Here is an 18,805-nt window from a genome sequence, read left to right as displayed (position 1 = left end):
TCCGAGAGTAACGCACAGATAAAAGTATTTGTTAAAGGAAAGTTGGAAATTAATTCTGGAATTTAAGGTGTGTTTTCTTTCCACAGTGACTGGGAACTAATTATACTACTTGAATACAGAATCTCTCTGTTTGCATCAGAGAACAGGAAAAAGAGGCCCAAAGTTCAGGGGCTAAGACGGAGGCCTGGGGCCAAGATGGAGGCCTGGGGCCAAGATGGACGCCCGCAGCTAAAATAAAGGGCAGCCTAGAAGCTAAGATAAAAGCACTCCTCAGTCCATCAGGACCTCTGGCAGCAAACTACAAGCACTTGCCCATCCCACCCTCAGAAGAGGAATCCCGAAGAAGATTCTAAGGTTCGGTAGAAGAATTTGGACCCATCCCCTAAGAGCGTTTTGAGTCCTAGAAGATCCCGGGAGGCACCACCTGGCTCCAGACAGAGCAGGAAAGACAGAGGGGCTGACTAAGGGCAGTTGTCTGCACCAGCCCTGGCCAGGCCTCCGCAGCCCCCTAGGAAAGCACACCTGTGCCCTACCCGCCCCCACCCCGGCTCGCCAGTCGCCCCTGGGTTACACCGCGGGAGAAAGGCCTCGTGGAGGTCCTGGGAGCAAGCCTTGGCACCCCGCTACAGAGGGCTCCATCCCGGCCAGCTTACAAAGTTCCAGCCTCAGACTGACATGGAAATCCACACTGTCGTACCTGCCCAACATGTAGATGCCATTGTTTGTTTTGACCGAAGCAGCTCTGGCGGGTTCTCTGCGGTTTAATGATCAGGGCGCAATAATTTCATGTAAGCACTGATTTGGTTTCCCCACCAGCTTGAAGAAGTGTTGAAAGGTTTCTGAAGTCAGTCTTTTTTTGACCGTCTTTCCATCTGCTCTGGACTGTTCTCTCTCTCTGCCCTAGTTCATTCCTCAGCAGAGACTTCCTGGGTTCCTTCTGATTGTAAGACCATCAAAGGTAGCCGCAAGTCTTATACCTTTGTCATCCCCACGGGGAAGGGCACATATGAGGCATTCGATATGTGTACAGTGAACAAGTCAATGAATGAATGAATGAAAATGCCCAAGTGAAGGCAGACTCACCGACCCGGCAAGGATTTCGTCCTTCTGAGAGGCTTGGCGGACACACCCACGGCTACCGCGAGCTAAGAGATGCTACTAGAAAGGCAAAAAGGAAACAAAGCTATTTGGACATTCAACTGAACCCCCCAATGAGGAAATAACTTATCAGTGAGGGAAAATGGGTATGAATGTACCAAGAACCCGGCAATATTCCACGCTCTCTGCCAAGTTGGACATAATTCTGCATATGAGGTAAACCTCAGATCTGCCAATAGTCAAGAATTTGAAAAATTAATTTGTGACAACTGTTTTCATTTGGAAACGTGATTTTCCTCGGCCAGGCGTGTCATTTTATGCTAAATTCCCATTAAACACTTCCCAGCAACCTTTCTCTTTCTCTCAAGAACCACCACCACCCCGTTCCCCCCCCACCCCAGCAACAACTCCTAAATGTCATAGAAGGCCCGTTTTACAAACATAGTTGTGGCGAGTCCCTTTTCTTGGCCATTGGGATAACAATTGTTGTTTTCCCCCCCCGCTGGCCCCTAATCGACCATTTGCTAAGTCTCAAAGCAATACAAATTTAGGTCAAATCAATTAGTAACACATTCCTAACTCTTGGCACTTGGGAAGAGCGTGAACTTTTTCCTGGTGGAGAGAAGCTAAGCCTTGAGAGCAAACTGAGGCACACTCTACCCAGCACATCCCCTTCTGCCTCCGTGGGCTGTGCTTTTTTAAACAAACAAACAAACAAAAAAGGGCAAAAATTTGGGAGAACTGGGGTCCCACCGCAACAAATTAGGACAAGACTTTGATTTTTTTTTCTTTTCACTTGAGTTAATGAATAAAGTGCAGGACAGAAAAGCAGCTGACGAAATATTTTCCCCACTAACTCCAGGAAGCTGAAGGTCTGCTGTGTTGTTCCTTGTTACAGCCTGAGAGATTTGCATCTGGGTGTGATGGTCACTCTCGACCCCCCAGCACAGAGCAATCAATCTTGTGTCTCCTCCTGCAGAATCCTGCTCCCCCTTCTTCCTCCCCCCATTCTTCCGTACTGAATAGAATGTCTCCCCTCTCTAATGAACATACCCAGGAGAATAAAACTTGTTTTTCCAAAGGGGGGGGAGAAGAAAGGAAGGAAGGGAGGAAGGAAGGAACAAAAAAGAAAACAATGCCTATACTGGGTCTGGCTGGAGCCAAATTCTCGAGGACACCAACCTGTAAACTTCTAAGGATTTCCTCAACATCTGAGATGTATACGTAATGTACAGGGTGTTTGCTTTTAACTTCAGGATTGGCTTTGTTTTGCTTTGAGTAATTATCGAATCAAAGAACTCATGAAGACTGGATTTTTTTAAGGACAAAAAGGTCCATTGTGTGCCAGATTTCTTAAAGCAAAACCAAACCACTGAGTGGGGCAAGGCATGTGAAAACGGCTTGGAAAGGGGGTTAATTCCTAATTTCAAAAAAAAGATTCCAGAAATCCAACAATCATTGTAGGATGGGGAGAGGAATCTGGGGAGGCAGAAAAGGGCCCACTGTGTGTGAGAGAAGGCTGTGGTCGGAGCTCAGGCTTTCCCTGGCACACCCCCCCAGCCCCCCAGTCCCTGTCCCACTCAGTGGGCTCCTGGCACCAACATCAGACCCTAGGCGCACAGAGGGATGGGGAGGACGATGCCTCCCACTCCTGCTCCCGGTCTGGCCCTCAGCTGTGCGGGCCACTCCCAGGAGACTGGCAGCTCTCCATCCTCTGCCTGTTGCCACTGCCCTGACTTGCAACCTGATCCTCCCTTCTGGACTGTAAGTTCCTAGAGGGCAGGCATCCCGTCTGTGGCTTAGAGCTAAATTTAGCCAAGGCCCATTTTCTCTCTCTTTTAAAGACTTTCATTTGATCTCCGTGTTTAAGTCTTCACTTCCTTCTGTACCTTCTTTCCTTCTCTCTTTCAACAATAAAGACCTGGCTAAGGGGAGTTGGTTTTTAACTTTGGTTTTTTTTGGGGGGGGGGGCGTCGTTAGCAAGCACTCTGGGATTTCAAAAGTTCAGAGAAGGAAAAACAGGAAGGGAATTCAGATTCCTTTTCCCACCCCATCAAGTAGAAGTGGAAGGCACAATGGCGAACGTGGGAAAACCTCTAAGGAAGAGTGTGTGTTGGGGGGGGGGGGGGCACAAGCACAGAATGGTTTGTATACCGTGGTTAATACCCTCTTTAGAAACATCCATACATCTAGCTGAAGAACAGGAGATAAGGAGATGTAAAATCATGGCAGGATAAGGGCGGGGTAGGGGGATTTCCTGTAATACTATAATGTCATTTTAACAATAAATACAACCTTCTGGAAGAAAAAGGGAAAGGGGCAGATTCCCAGTCCTGTGGGCAACCCAAATGGGCAGTTTGGTCACATGTGGGAGGCTCTGAGATCTAGAGGGCGAGGTCCCCTGTCAGGAAAAAGGGTGTCTGTGTGGGCGTACGTGTTGGGGGCCTGGGGGCATGGCAAAGAAACCCACCAAATGAACAGACCGAAGGCCCCCGGCCCCCTCAAAGCACAGAACGGCAGGACTGGTGTCAAAACTAACCCCCCTAGGGATCCAGGACAAAATGAGACCCCAACCTAACATACCCCTGAAAGGTGGGGCTTTTTTCCGTTAGGGCTTCCTACATTCCATCTAGAGAATTCTAAGTGATCCCACTTCCTGCGAGCGGGCAAAGCCATTCTGAGCTCTCTGCTGACCTCTGGTGGGAGAGGAGCTCTACTGGCCCCCAAAAGGTGTTCTAAACAGGGGCAGCCCACCTGTCCCATTCCCCAGTACCCTCCAAATCCTGAGTCACACCCCCGGGGGCTTCCATGGCCACTTGCCTTGGCCAAGGTTCGGGGCTATAAGTTGGGAGGTGTAGGCAGAAAAAAAGAGCGAGCAAGGCTTTAAAGAAGCCCCAGAAGATTATGGGCTTAAGACAGGAATGTTGGAATAAACTTTGTTAACTTAAAAGAATTTTAATAGCAGGGTGGGGGAAGCTTTTGCCTGAAATTAATGCATTTTATTCAGTTCTTTTAACTTTTCAACTATAAAAGAGGGGAACGTATCTAGGAATGGTGTATGGAAGATAAGTTTTCCTGGGAAGGAATGAATTCCCATTACAGGGCTCAGTAGGGCCTCCCATGAGAAGCTCACGTGGCCCTTCTCAGATGGATGACCTCATGATTTGCAGCTACTGCAGGGAGGGAGGGAACAGGGGTGGAAGGAAATGGCAAAAGGGTGCCTGTTCTTTTCAGAACCAGGGAACCTGGCCCCAGACGTTGTCAGAGCTAGCCTCCCCTCCACAGAAACTTGGCCTAAAGACGGCAGAGGTGACCTGCCCCACATCCTGAGGTGAAAGGTGGGGGTCCCACCCTTAGTCAGGGAAGGCTCTTCATCAACAAGAATGTCCTCAGTGCATTGTGGGTTTGTGGCACAGAAGAGTAGCGGGGTGCTGATAGGGGAAAAAACTAAAGCCAACCCTGAAATCTCAGAGACCCTGAAAAACCCAAGGACACCCTCGTAAGTGAAAAACAAAAACAAAAAAAAACAACAACAGGAATTCATCATCAGCCAGTACGTTCTCTTGTAAGAAAGCACTGAGCTTCCATCCCAAATTCTACTCCCTCATCTTCTTCTATCTTCCCATATTGTCTCAAATGCTAACTCCTCCAGGAAGGCTCCTTGGGTTTCCCAGGTAGAAGAGGGACCTCCGCCCACCTCTGAATCTCTTTTCTAGCCCTTGACTGGGGTAGGAAAGATGCACCACTCTCCTCTGCTTCCTGTAAGGACTCTCCCAGCAATGGGTACCCAGAAATTATTATTTACCAAAGGACAACAAATAGGCCTAAAATTTCCTATACAGTCTGCCATTTTGGAAAGGATTCTTTAAAGGCAGGGTGTGTGTATGGGGGGTGGGGGGTGGGGTAGCATACCTGTGCTAAACTTTTTACAAGAGAACTAAAGTTTTAAAGTGAGGAGGACATCCCTCTCATTTTTCAGATGAGGGAAACTGGGACCCAGTTAGATTTGCCCAAGGTCTCGGAGCTGTTTCCCCCAAGACCCATGGCACACACGTGGGTTAGGAATTTGGAGGTCACTGTGATAGTGTGTTTTTCCGCACCGGCTAAGGTCTCTAGAGCCACTAGTTAAAAGCGACAGGATTTGTCCTCAGAAATCAATTGTTCAACTGAAAAATCTTTAAAACTATCCCCTAGGCTTTGGGGGTGGGGGCTGTGTCCCTGAGAAAGAGGATTAGCGGAGGGGGATGCAGAGTCCTGCCTAAGGCGGAGCACGCGGTGAGTTTTGAAAAGGCAGGCTCCCAACAGTAAAAGCCGAGCGCCATCTGCCAGCCAGCTCTGAACAGCCTTGCTTTATTTTACTGTTTCTATTTCCCAGCCCCAAACAGTTGGGGAATCTCACCTCTTTCCCTAAAAACAAGCTATTTCCTGCTCCGAGGCCCCCTAAAATAATAATCTAATTGTTAAAAAAAAATCTCAAAATAGAGGGGAAAGAAAAGGAAAGCAAGAAGGGAATAAGAATTCCCTAGAAGGTTGATTTCTGCTCCCATTTCTGAGCTGGGCAGACCTCTGCAGGGACAGGACAAGCCCCGATGGTCTTCTCCTTGACCCCTTCTTCCTGCAGGATGAAAGATCAACTCCCAATTTTGAGCCTGCTTTCATATCTGAAGTCGGACACCCCTCCCCACCACCTCTGGGGAATCAAGGTTTTAAGATCAGAAAGAAAAAGAAAAATGAGCCCTCTGCCACCTGTCAACTTAAGTCTCTGGATAAGACCTCTGCAAGGGTTTTGATGTACTCTACCCAGAATCCTTTTCTCAAGCCCCGCCCACCCCCCCACCTTGGGTCACTCATTACCTCTTTATATACCTCAAGTTGGACACAGAGATACAGTCTGGCTTTCTCTTGGACCACCCATCAAATTTAAGTCCCTCCCTTGACCATGGCAGGACCTCAGGACTACTCTTGCAGAATCATCACAAAATGAAGGCTCGTCAACACTTTAAAGAATCACCTTTCTGGATGTCACTTGGCAAATTCATGGGATCCTTGAATAGAGCACTAGAAACCACCAGCGTCCCAGGAATGAGAAACCCCCCTAACGCCTAAGCCAATGCTCTCTTTCCACTCTCCTAGAACCCTCCAGAAAAGTTGGGGATCCTCTGCCCACCCCCTCTCCCATCAGATCAGACTCTCTCCCCCATCAGGGCAATGCAGGAAGACAGCAAGGAATAATCACCATACGCTCACCCTTTGCCAAACCACCCCACGATAAATGATTTCCTAAGAGTGCTCCAGAATGACTGGATCCCATCAGGAAAATTTCCAAAGACTCCCACTTGGAAAGGGGAACCTTCCTTCAAGTGTCCATCTTAAAACCAGCCCTGGTCATTTGTAAAACAAAATGATCTAATATCCTTCCCATTTAGCAGCAAAAAGGAAGAAATGAAATCACACACAAATGTTTAATTATAAATAGCTATTAGTTTTCTGGCAACCCAACTTTAAAAAATTTTCCCCTAATGTCTGGCATTTGTTTTGGGTTCTGCCCGGAGTCTTCTAAGTATTTCCTTGGAAAGATGTTGTACTTGGTCCCAGGCAAAATGTCAAAATCAACATTCAAAAAACATGCCTTGGGTAATTTCGAGGATTCTGCAATAAGGATATGTTAGTTAGGGGCACTTCACTTAGCCAAACTCGAAACACATAAAAAAATGATATTTTTAAATTTACATATCCGATATATAATGTATCAAACTACCAATCACTTTCTACCCCTCACCCTAAAGTAATCCTAATAATAAAAGCAAAAGTATTTAAATTCATATAGATGGCTGGGGGTGGAAAGTAGTTATTCTCTTACTTTTTTTTTTCCTTCTAGACTTTGTGATTAACAAAGATCACAAATTCCAAACACTTTAAGGGAAGAAAAAAAAAACCACTTTGCTTAAGAAAAATTCAATCTGATGAATCTATAAGATCTAACAGCTCTATCGAAAGACCAGATGGGGGCAAGAATATAAATGTGTCGAGCTCAAAATACAATAAAGAAGCAATAAAGTCTTCTTCTATAACGATTACCTGGGGGAGAGGCTGTTTAGGTGCAAGGTTGGGGCGGGAAGGTCAGGCCCCGGTTTAAAAATAAAATCATGATTTAGTCTTGTTATGATTATTACAAGAAATGCGCGTTATAGATTCTACCCTAAGATGGAGGAGGGGGCGTTTACCACCTTATCCAAGACCAAGTGCAAGACTCTTGATCAGGAAACGTCCTTGGATTATGACTTCTGACACGACTATGCTTTATTTCTAAAAGATCTTATTTTACCTTTCTCAGGTAGTCATTCAGAGGCATTCCTTCCGTGGGACCCCACCACCCCACAAGGTAACTTTCTGCCTTGAAATATCAGTTGCTAAAGGTTATGGGTCACTTCCATGCAGCTGGGCTGGCCCCTGTGGACCTGGGACTAAGAGCCTACATCCTTGTGTGTGTGCACACACTACCAATTAAAGGCTCCGTTAATGTTTGGTGGGACACACGCAAACCCAGTGCTGCTATATTAACAGTTATCTGAGTCCCAGTTCCGATTATCCCAGCATCCTTCTCTGCACCGCAGAGTGAATTAATTTAGTACACACCAGACAGAGGGAGAATCCCCAGCCTGCTACAAAAGAACCTGTAAGTGGTAGAGATAATCACGTAAGGGTTAAAATCTATTTAAGCCTTGATTTATCCTGGCCCATTGATTAGCTATGGGACTGACTTCGTTAATCAGAGTCTTTGACCAATTCATTACTTACTTCCCTGGAATAATTCCCTTTTCTATTCTATTTAGGGTCATCTGAGTCACCTTCTCTTCTGCGATTTTTTGGAAATTACTTCTAACCAAGAACGCAGGGTCGCCTCCACGGCGGCAAACATCTCTGACTGGTTATTAGTAACTGGAGTCAATAACCTTTCTCTCTGAAGATATCTTTTCTTTTTAAGGTGCTCAAGTTATGACACGTGTGATCTCAATCTTCCCCAGAATTTGATATTGATAATGCTAGGGCAGTAAGTTATCAACTGGGGATGTTGCTGTCCCCCAGGGGACACAGTTCTGACTGTCGCACTGTGTGTGTACCTAGTGGTGGGGGGGGTGGGATGTGTGTGTGAGGGCGAGAGATGGGCATCCGGGAGGCAGAGGTCAGGGATGCTGCTAGTCATCTATATAGAGTGCTGCTAACGGACAGCTTCCACGACAAAACAGCAGAACTATTACGGAGGACTCTCGCGTTAGACAGGGCCCCTAAAAGGCCCCCAAAATCCCACCGCCTAACCAACAGGGAGATGTCACAGCTTACAAACAAAAGGCTGGGTTCGAATAAAGCTTTGGGGCCTATGAGATGTGGGCTTTGTCCTGGGGTGCGGGTGGGGGTGAAAGTGGAGCAGGACCCTATCCACCCCTGCTCCCTGTGCCCTTCCCTCTCATTTAATCATAGATGGGACACCTTTTTTCTGCCTTACACCGTCTCACCATCTAGTGGCCACCTGAAATATCAACTCACCTTCACCATCTCTGGGCCCTACTAACGTCAGTCATCAAAACATTCACACCTGTGGGGGCAGTGGGCGGAAGGACCCCTGAATGACGGATGATATGATTTTATTAATATGTTAATTACACATCTCGTAGGCCTAATGGACCCATATAAACAGAGGCTGTAAGGAATTAAGATGGACACTTTCTACTATCCGAGAAGCTCAGAAAGGCCAAAAAAAAACCTCAAGGGACTGATGACAAATAAGGTTTCACATTTTATAAACAAGGACCTCGCAGGCTTTTGCTTAAGTCCTTCGGATGCTTAGGAATTACCATAGACGAGAAGATTGAAAAGGATGTGTTCACATGGTCCCAGGCATTTAAGTACCCAGACCCTTCCTAAGTAACACCATCTACTCCCGACAGGTTGGGGGTTTTCATCATTTTCAGTTGGACCCAGGCCGGTGAAACAGGCCTTCTTGGCCCTGGACTCAGGGTGGCATTGCCACCTGACTTCAGTTTGGGGGCATTAATTAGGATGAGCATTAGTCTTTCTTTTCAAAAATCCTGCAAACTTACCTGAATACAGCCTTCCTATAAGAATAATAATAATAAAAAAAAATCCCTTCATAGTCATCTGCACACTAGCCATTGGTTTGATGAAAGGAAAAACTGTTCTATTTCATAATTAGAAACGAGGAAGGAGGTGACAGGGTCTGTTGACCGGGGGAGGCGAGAGGTGTGTCAATCAAGGGGCTGCCTCTGGGTGCCCCCGGCCTCCCGGTTAGACTCAACTGTGGTCTAGCGGGGATGGGGAGCCGGATCACGGCACTCCTTAGGAAGTGGGTGCAAGAGATCTTCCTTCCCATTATCAGCTCATTAAAGGCAGTTTAAGGTACTTACCCTGTCCCACACACCAAATGTGCGTGACAACGTCGGAAACGCTGACTGACTCATAATAAGTCTGGGATCAGATAACAATTTATACACCTCTCTCCTCGCCCCAAACTGAATCATTAAGAAGCATTTAGTAAGATCTAATGTTCAAGTTCTGTGGGCAGAGCTCCACGAGTCAAAGGCTCCCGAATTCTCCTGAGGTTTAACAAATTACTCTGCAGTGCAATTTGGGATTTTCCCTCTAAGCGAGTACAACAGAGGCACACTCCCTTCATTTTCATGACTCTGTCACAGAGCAGTTCCCTAACATTCTTCCCATGTTACAGCGCCCAGTTCCTGCACGAGCCACCCGCTGGTAATTCTAACGTGAAAGGTGGGCACCTGTGTGCTCACTGTTTGTCAGAGACCAGAGCATCCTGGGTCCCAAATGAGCGTGTGATGATCAACAATAATTAAACGTCAAGCATTGCTTTTTCTTGTTGTTCTTACCTCATTCTTGGAGGTCTCATCTTCAGTTCCCACCACCTGGCCTGCTTCATCATCTGGCTGTCGGAAGGGAGACTAAAAACAATCTTTTTTTTTTTTCTTTTTTGTATGTGTAGTAAACATCCAACAATCTACGCTCAGGTCCCTGGGTTCAACCACAGTACGGAGTTGGTTTATAGATTGGAGGATAACATAAATAATAAAAAGAGAAGGAGGTGGGGGGGTGGGGGATAGGAAAGGGGGATGGGGGAAACTTTTTCAGGACAAGTAAAAACAGGGTCTCTCCTCATCTTCTCTTGGTCAGGTCACTCACCTGAGAGTGACTTCACCCAACACTAAATTTGGCAAGGTGTCATCTGTCTCCTGTTGGAGCTGACCTTTATTTATAAAGTATGTACAAAGAGTGTACTCTGAAACGTAGCGAAAGAATGGGTGCCTAGTACTTTTAGAATTTACAAGTTAACAGTCTCATGGTGAATACAGAAAACAAACAAAAACCCCAAAATCTTACTTGGAGCAGGGAGAGAAAAGTCTAAGAGAATTTCTAGAAACAATGGTTACCATTTATTGGGCACTTGCCCGTGCTAGGCACAGGGCTGAGAATTTCTAGAGGGTAACTTCACTTCTGTATCTGGTCCTCTTTTTAGAGGAGTCACGGAAAAATGACATGTCTACCTCTGATTCTTCCAGAAATGCCCCTCCTCTTCCTCATTCAGAGGCTCCCTGGCCTACCCCCATGGTACTTTGTATCTGGGGCATCCCACCTGTCCTTTTAGAAAGGCCACTGAGGATTTGTTGATTCTTCAGCAGGGCTCTCAAGGAGAGACAGACTCAGGCTGATTCTCCTCCGTCCCTGAAGAGGCAAGATCTCATGCCCAGGGTAACCACAGGCCAGAATAGGAACCTGATGCAACAAAACCCCTTTCCAGTGTAATTCAGGAAAATTTGTTAAGGAGGGTGTCAACAGAGCCTTAGTCTCAGAGTCCCTGTTACTGGGGGACACCAGGGCTGGGGAGGGCTAATTATTAGACTGACCAATGCTTGACTGTTTCACTTGGTGGGGGGCAATCTTGTCCTATCAGCCCAGCCCTCCCTATTTTGAAAACTGTGAATCTTCCTGAGAAATTTGATTTTGAAATGGACAAGTGGCATGTTAATTTCACATTCCACTAGGAACCCCAGGACGCACAAGGTGGGTTTGGAAAGAACACCTCTGCCACCAGTTAAAGAAACCAAGAAGTGTAGAAACCAATTTTAATTCTATTGAATGAAAGGCTATTTCTGTGCCTCCTGAAAGTTCCTTTATGTAGAAGCATTGGAATGCCACAATTTTGCTGGGGGTGAGGGTGAGTTTTATTTGGTGGGGAAAAGGACTCTGAAAAGAAGTAGAGGAATGACAGTATGAGGAATTTCAAATCGAGGCAATTAGGCTACCTTCTCTTAAAAAATATACTTTTTTTTTTTTTTTTTGCTTAATACCAACATTCCTGCATAAAAGTCAAACATGATTTCTAAGACCATGCACTAACTTTTGCTAAGTAGGAATTAAGCCCCAACTAAAAGTAAGGAATACTTAAAAAAAAAAATCACTATGAAGAATATTAAAACAAGAGTTATTTTAATAGGGTTATTAGATCCAGGCCAGGATTTTAAGCAGTCTGCTTCTCTAACACTGTAAATATAGGGAGCTAGGCACTGAAGCCCACTTTTTAGTATTATTGTTAATTATTATTATTATTATTTTTTTTGGTGGAACTCTGAGTAAGAAAAGCTTTAGACCCCACTAAAGAAAACCACAGAGGATCCTAAAGGAAACCTGCAGCTGAAAAAGAACAAAGTCCAATAAACAAACTAAGACTGCAGTGTTGGCAGATGAGTTAAAGCAAATGTGGAAACCAAATACCACCGTAGCGATGACAGGTATCTCAGAGATGGGGGAGCTCACATGTCATGTACACTCAATGGACATTTATAACCGGAGATCTGTTGGGTTTGGCTATCTTTCAGAAAGCAGAAGACTGCTAGACACCTGTCATTTGACAAGGGATTTGAAGAGCACACAGCACACGCACAATCATGCTTTACATTTAAATAATACTTCATCGCTTATTACCACATTTTTTGTTAAGCACTGTCTTATCTGAATTAGAAACTTTTGATTCCTTCACTTACCTTGCAGTCTTTGAGCAAAAGTCCCTGACATTTCATCTCTGAGCTTTTGGTTTATTTGCCTATGACATGGGGTCCTACCACATTTTTATTGCCCAAGGCTGTTTCAAAGGACAAATGTGACTTAGATGAAAGGCTTTTAAAACTACAATAAGAATGTGGTATCACTATGCGTGATCATTACTATTACTGGTTACTAATACCTGAAGGCAGGGAGGCTATCCCTTTCAAGTCAGGAGGGGGTGTGCAAAAAGCCCAGGGACCCACTTTTCTTTGCCTAATACCAATTTCCCATGATAGACATAATGTGGGCAAATTATAAAAATGAACCTACTTGTATAGAAAACATTTCTTTTTTGAGAGAAATCTATGGGAAATTGTATTTTAAAAGGCAGGAAAGAATTTTGGCCTTCAAGAGGCATAAAATACTACTGGGGAGACAGATAGGGAAAATCACAAAAGTCTCTCTTAATTCTAAAGATCTGGTGGCCTGATAAGCTATGCCCTCCCCACTGCACCAAAAAGCTCTGTGGTGGCATTCCGAATAAGGAAAAATGGCTGTACTAAAGAAGAAGAAGAAAAAAAAAAAGGCCCTCTGCATGATGGGATGCAATGCATCACTGTTGTACCTGGTGGCATAAATAAATTATCATACAATTAATTGAGATTCACTGTATAAATAAAGTATCATGACAGGATGGCCATTATTATCTATAGCATTTGCCTGCACACTTTTAATAAAATGTAGCAGATACTAAAAAATTCTAATCTACATGCCCCTTCAAGTCTTAAAAAAATGGGGGAATCATACCCAAATTGGGTTTCCAAAAACATGGAAATAGTCTATTATTGAATAGTGTCAAATTAAAAAAAGTCTTCATCTCTTACATATTCTAGAATTTTAGTCATGTTATTACCTATCTCCTTTAAAAAAAAAATCCCTCTAATATGGTTAAACTGTTTGGGCAATAGAAATGGAAATAGTATACACACACACACACACACACACACACAGTTGTAAAGCAACAGATGAGTGTGCATGTCACAAATTTGTAACCATATGAAAGGATGCTCTTTTGACCTGCGTTTTCAGTGGTAGGAATATATGGATGTCTTGTTTTATGTTAGACTGTTAGTAAGAGATCTTGTCCTAAATGTAAGTCCTTATCCTTCCTTCCTGCCCACCCTCCCCCAATCAGTAACTCAGACCCAGATGGGGTACCTCTCTTGTCACTTTGGCCAAATGAAGGCTGGTCAGAAATGAGCCGTTTCGACAAACTGCATTATGGCAGCAGGTAACACAGGCTGTCCTAGTTCAGGCTTGTGTCTGATGTGGCCTGGGGTTTGGTCTTCTTGGCCAGTTGACTCCCTGAGAGCAGAGTCAGGACCACTGTGGGATGACCCCAGCAAATTTCCTTTTATTACGGTTAATTTTGCACCCTCGATACAAAACAAGGGTGAGCAAGGTAAACTTCTAATATTCCTAAGGCTTGGCCCCAGACATGGACTGACAGTTTGCTGCAGGGTGGGCATAATCTATGGTTTTAAGCCTCCAGTCCTGATTTAAGTGGACTGTGCTTTCCACCCCAACCCCCCCCCAGAATAGAGGACCCAGCAAGTAAGGGACACTGCCAACTAGGGGTCCAGTGGACACTGTCACCTGGCTCCCTGTCTGTACCCACGTGTGTCCCCTCCCCATCAGAGGCCAGCTTCCCAGAGCTAAGCTCAGAATATTGAAATGGGACTGTTACAGCAAAACCAGTTGTCTGCGGGAGAACAGCGTGTTGTCATCTAAGGCTCTGGCTATTAGTACAGTTGGGACATCCCAAATTTAAAACTGCATCCCTTCTATATGTGATTGGGAAAATGATGACGTCATTATTTCCCTGGATGGGTGGCACTAAAATGACTACCATGTTTAAAACTGTGACTTGTGAAAGACACACATGTCACAGAAGCCAATAGTTATTGTCCATAATGTCATTACTAAAAAGCATCACACATTATAAAATATTTCGCCAACAAACGTAGCCCAGCTTTAGAAATTGTGATCTTTAAATCCCTTGAAAGGTCTTAGAGAATAAAATAAAGAAATTAAGATTGTGGAGCTTCACTTTTGAAATTTGCATTCAAGCCACACAGTCAGACCCTTACTAACTGCTCTGATGGACTGTGTGTGGCGCAAGGAGCCAGTGCCTCAGCTGGGAGCCAAGGTGAGGCTGGAAGAGGGGAAGTGGGGGGTGTGGGAAGGGCCACAGAGGTGGGGAGATGGGGAGGAGGGACTTGTGTGTGTGTGGGAGAGTCCTAGAGGGGCGAGGGGACACTCAAAGGTGGGAAAGATGAAGAGAGAAGGAGGGGAAGGCGGAGGGCCGCCAAACGTACCCGATGTGGTTATGAACACAAGACCTTTTTAATTTCTTGGTATCCCAAGTCCATTCGCAGAGGATCTTACCTTTGATCCTCTCTGCCCCCAGCTAAAGCTGCTTGAAAAGATTCACATGCAAACATTTACATATTTCACAAGTCATAGTCACAGTTTTACCACATTTCGTCCATATACTTAAAATACACTGGAAACATTTTTAAAATTTTTTATTTTAATTGCGTTTCGAAGACAAGACAGCATTACACTCCCAACGCATAACAGTCTTTTTTAAACCAAGCCCCTCCTACTGTACTCTTTGTAAAAGCGTAAATGATTGGCTTACCTCGGCTCTTCCCTAGGAAAAAAATTATTTCATATTTTTTAAACACAGCCACGCCCACCCTCTTGGACCCAGCCCCGTGTAGGTTTAGATCCAGACCTGCCTGTAGCAGATTAAGTGGGGTTTTTTTTCCCCCTCCTCCCTCCATCCCCCCACCAGGTGAGCTGAGTGTGTGCAGAATACTGAACTTTACGTGTGTAGCCCCGACGCCCCAGATACCTGAGTGTCTGGTTTTTCAACCGTAAAGGCGGGAGGGTTTGGCGAACGAATGAGAAGTGAGGAAACGCTTAGCGCAAAGGGAAAAAAGAGAGAAAGACATACAGAAAAAAGGTTATGGAGGCCAGCGAGAGGCGGCCCCCTCTCCCCCGCGCCAGTGGCCCAACACACTCCCCAAAATGTCCCACCAGCTTCTCCTCCGCATTTTCCGCGCCGCCCGCTGCAGAGCGCCAGCGTACAAGGTACCACCAAGAGTGTGCAAACACGGAAAGTTTTTGCCCGCGCCATGGCGCAAAACACAAGACAGCCCGTTCCCCAGTACGAGTACACAGTCGGCGGGTAATCTGGGGGTGCCAGGGATGGGAACTGGGGGACACTTGAGCATACCATGCACAGGCGGACACAATATGGACACCAACACACACCAACGACAAGCTGTCTGAGTCCAAGCAGCAGTGCCAGGCGAGGCGGGGGCGCACCTTCCCCAACGACCCCAGCCCACCACGGCCCCAACCGGCCTAGCCTGGGGAACCCCGGGGCCCCTCCCCGGCAGTTCCTGGCTCACCTGAAGCCCCCGCCTTTCTTGCCGGCCCCCACCCCAGGACTCGGGGGCATCTTACGGTCGCTGGCGCTGGCTTGTCCAGCCGGAAACGACCCTCAGTGTTGCTCGGCACCACTTTTCTCCCTGGAGGGCACATACTTCGGCCACCCAAGCCCAACCGAGGCCCCCTCCCGCTCCCAGGGCAAAGTTAGGGCCCCTGGCTGGAACTTTCTAGCAGTCTCTTCCCGCCTCGGCCTGGACACCCTCCTCCCGCTGCCAGGCCCTGAGCTCCACCGGGCAGCCCTGCCACCCCCTCCCGGGGTCCCCCGGCGGCCCTGCTCCCCGCGGGCAGAGTCCGCCGCATTACCTAGAAGCAGCAGGCGGTGCGTACACATGTACCCCATCTTTTCCTCCTGGAGTTGTTTGTCGATGAGCTTGCTGCGTTTCTTCTCTGCGCGCTTCTGGGCGCGCTTCTCCAGGGCTTCCTTGCGCATCTGTCTGCGCTTCTCCGCCAGAGGAATCTTCTTGACCTTGGGGCTGTGCGAGGCTTTGGGCTGGGGGCTCTCAGATCGGCCGAAGCAGCCCCCGAAGGCCTGCATGAGGAAGTTGCGGAGCAAGTTGCGCCGGGGCTTTCGGCGGCGGCGATTTCGCCGGGGCTGCAGCCAGCGGCGGCATCCGGAGGTCCCATCGTCGGACTCATCGCTGCTGTGGTCGTCGTCGCTGCTGACCGACCCCTCATCGTCGTCGCGACTGCGGCCAGACCTGCCCCGCCAGGCAAATGCGCGAGTAGGCTGCGGAGTAGGCGGATCGGCAGCCTGGATCTCGGGGCTAGGGGGTCTGAGGAAGCGGAGCTTGGGTCGGGCTCCAGACGCAGGGGCGGCAGGGGCTGCCCGGGCGGCTGGAGCGGCTGCCCCGGCGGCTGGAGCATCAGGGGCGGCTGGGGCTGCCCCGGCGGCTGGAGCGTCAGGGGCGGCAGCGGCTGCCCCGGCGGCTGGAGCGTCAGGGGCGGCAACGGCTGCCCCAGCGGCTGGAGAAGCAGGCTTGGCCCCGGCGTCAGGGGCTCGGTCCCCCGGAGAGGGGACTTTTCCTCCCTCCGCAGCAGCGGCGGCTGAGCCTCCTTCCATCTCGGCTGCTTCTCCCTCAACTGGGGGTCTCTCTCCCTCTGCTCGCTCTCTCTTAACTGGGGCTCGGGAGACCTCGATGGGCGGGCCGTCAAGCGCGATTGGGGGGCTGTCCATGTTGACGGGAGCGTCGTCGACCCCAACGGGGGCGCTACCAACCTCGAGCGGGGGTCCGGAGATCTCCATCGGGGGGCTGTCGCCCGCGAAGTGTGGAGGAGATCTGAGAGCCTCTCGGGATGGGCTGCCGATGGCGCCTGGGACCCAGAGGGGGGGCTCGTTCGCGGCGGGAGCGAGGAGGACCGCACTCGGGACCGCGGGTGCCGCGGACTGGCCGCCGCTGCCGCCGTCGATTTGTGGGATAGCTCGGGGGAGCCCAGGGGGTGGGCTGTCGTCCCCAAAGGCTGCTCCATCAAACTCAAATGGCATAGCCTCCTCAGGGGGAGGGCTGCGGTCTCCTCTGAAGCCTGCGTTTGCAGGTCTGAGAGCTTGGGGCTCCTGGGAAGGAGTGCTAAAGACCCCCGCACCTGGGCCTCCCGGAGCGAGGTCTGAGACCTGCAGGACAGGCTGGTTGCCACCTCCCTGGGCAGGCTGCTCAAACTCAAAGGGCATGGCTTCTTCAGGTGGAGGGCTGTAGCCTCCCAGGCCTGGTCCGGCATCACCGAAGGCTCCGGGCTCCATGAGCGCCTGGCTGAAGACCTCAAGGCCTGCACGGGCCCCAGTGGTGTCTCCAGGCTGCTCCGGGGTAGGCCAGAAGCCTCCTGAGCTGGGCTGCTCGACCTCGAAGGGCATGGCTTCTTCAGGAGGTGGGCTGTAGCCTCCATGGGCTCTGGCTTCCTCGACGTCCTGGCCCAGGTCCTGCAAGTTGGGCCTGGAGACCTCTGGGGGTCCACAGGCCTCGCCTTCACTCTCGATGGGGACGGGCTCGCTGTGAGGCGGTTCGGTCTCCATCTCTTCGGCTGCGCCAGGCCCAGGACTGGGGGCAGCTGCCCCTGGGGCCTCCAAAGATGGTTGCTCGGGCTGTTCCCCGAGTTCAAGGGGGATATCGCGTTGTCCTGACATATTATTGCCGTCGAGGCAGTTGCGCACGCCCATAACACGGTGGCGGACTCTTAAAATAAACTTGGGGCCCCGTAAACCGGAGCACCCAACCGAACTAGGGTGAAAAAAATTTTTTCAAAAAAATTCAAAGTACCAGCTAGAAAGTTCTCCAACCTCACTTTCCAACCCTCTTGAGGTCTGGGGGTTCAGGGCCTCAAACCCAAGACCGTGGCGGAAGCAACTCTATTGTTGCTGGTGGAGTCTTGGCTCCTTCCTGGCCACTTTTTATCCCCTCAGGCTGCCCCCTGCCCCCCCCCCTTGGCCTGCCCTTGTCCCCTCCTCTCTCTCTCTCTGCTCCAGGGCAGCCCCGCCTGCTTGGATCTGAGGAGCGTGCCGATTCGGTCCGAAAATCGCTCGTACTGCTCGCTCTCTGCCACCAGAGGACGCCGGCCCCGGTGCCGAGGCGGCTCCGGGAGCCGGATTCTGGCGCCGGCAGCCCGGGACTTTGGGTAAGGGGGCTGATGAGCGCAGGCCTCGCAGGGATGTTTTGGCTCCTTCCAGTCCTCTCCCTGACTGATTTGGAGTCTTTCTCCTCTCTTATCCCCTGGCCAGAGAGAGAGAGAGAGAGAGAGCTCTCCTGCGTTGTGGGACACGTGACGCAAGACGTGGGCCCCGGGCTGCTTGAGCGCAGGAGCTGAAACCCTCCCTCCCAGACCCAAATGACTCTCCTGGGGGGGAGGGGGGAACTGCAGGAGGGTTTCATCACCCCAGGATACCCCTGAACCCCTGAGCCGCAGCCCCCAGACCTGGGCAGCCTCGCATCTTAAGCTCCAAGTCCGGAGTGCAAGTCTTCGGGCGCGTGGGAAGGGGGCGCGGGCGCGCGCGGGGATGCGACAGGTGGTCGTGAGCCCACCGGCGGAGCGGACAGGAGGAGAGGGGCAAGGGGCTGCCGTGTGTGCGCACATAATTTCTTTTTAAAATGCGTTGGGGTACTTTCTGCCGCTTCTGCAGCTT

General features: G+C 49.1%; 1 protein-coding gene across 3 annotated transcripts in view; it reads right to left on the bottom strand.

Moving 5' to 3' along the window:
• LOC110569914 (guanine nucleotide-binding protein G(s) subunit alpha) overlaps positions 1-17,845 on the bottom strand; it is a 58,874-nt gene extending 41,029 nt beyond the window's left edge. For 2 of the 3 annotated variants that reach the window (XM_021677878.1, XM_021677879.1), the window contains exon 1: positions 16,000-17,845. In XM_021677878.1, the coding sequence (XP_021533553.1) occupies positions 16,000-17,845 (1,846 nt within the window). Of the gene's footprint in view, positions 1-15,656; positions 15,777-15,999 lie in introns of all 3 variants that reach the window. The other variant, XM_021677877.1, reaches the window with a different exon arrangement.
• Between the last annotated feature and the right edge of the window lie 960 nt (positions 17,846-18,805).

This window comes from Neomonachus schauinslandi, chromosome 10, assembly GCF_002201575.2.
Source record: "Neomonachus schauinslandi chromosome 10, ASM220157v2, whole genome shotgun sequence".
Lineage (NCBI taxonomy): Eukaryota > Metazoa > Chordata > Mammalia > Carnivora > Phocidae > Neomonachus > Neomonachus schauinslandi.
The sequence above is the reverse complement of the archived record's forward strand: the minus strand, read 5'-3'. Positions and strand labels throughout refer to the sequence as shown.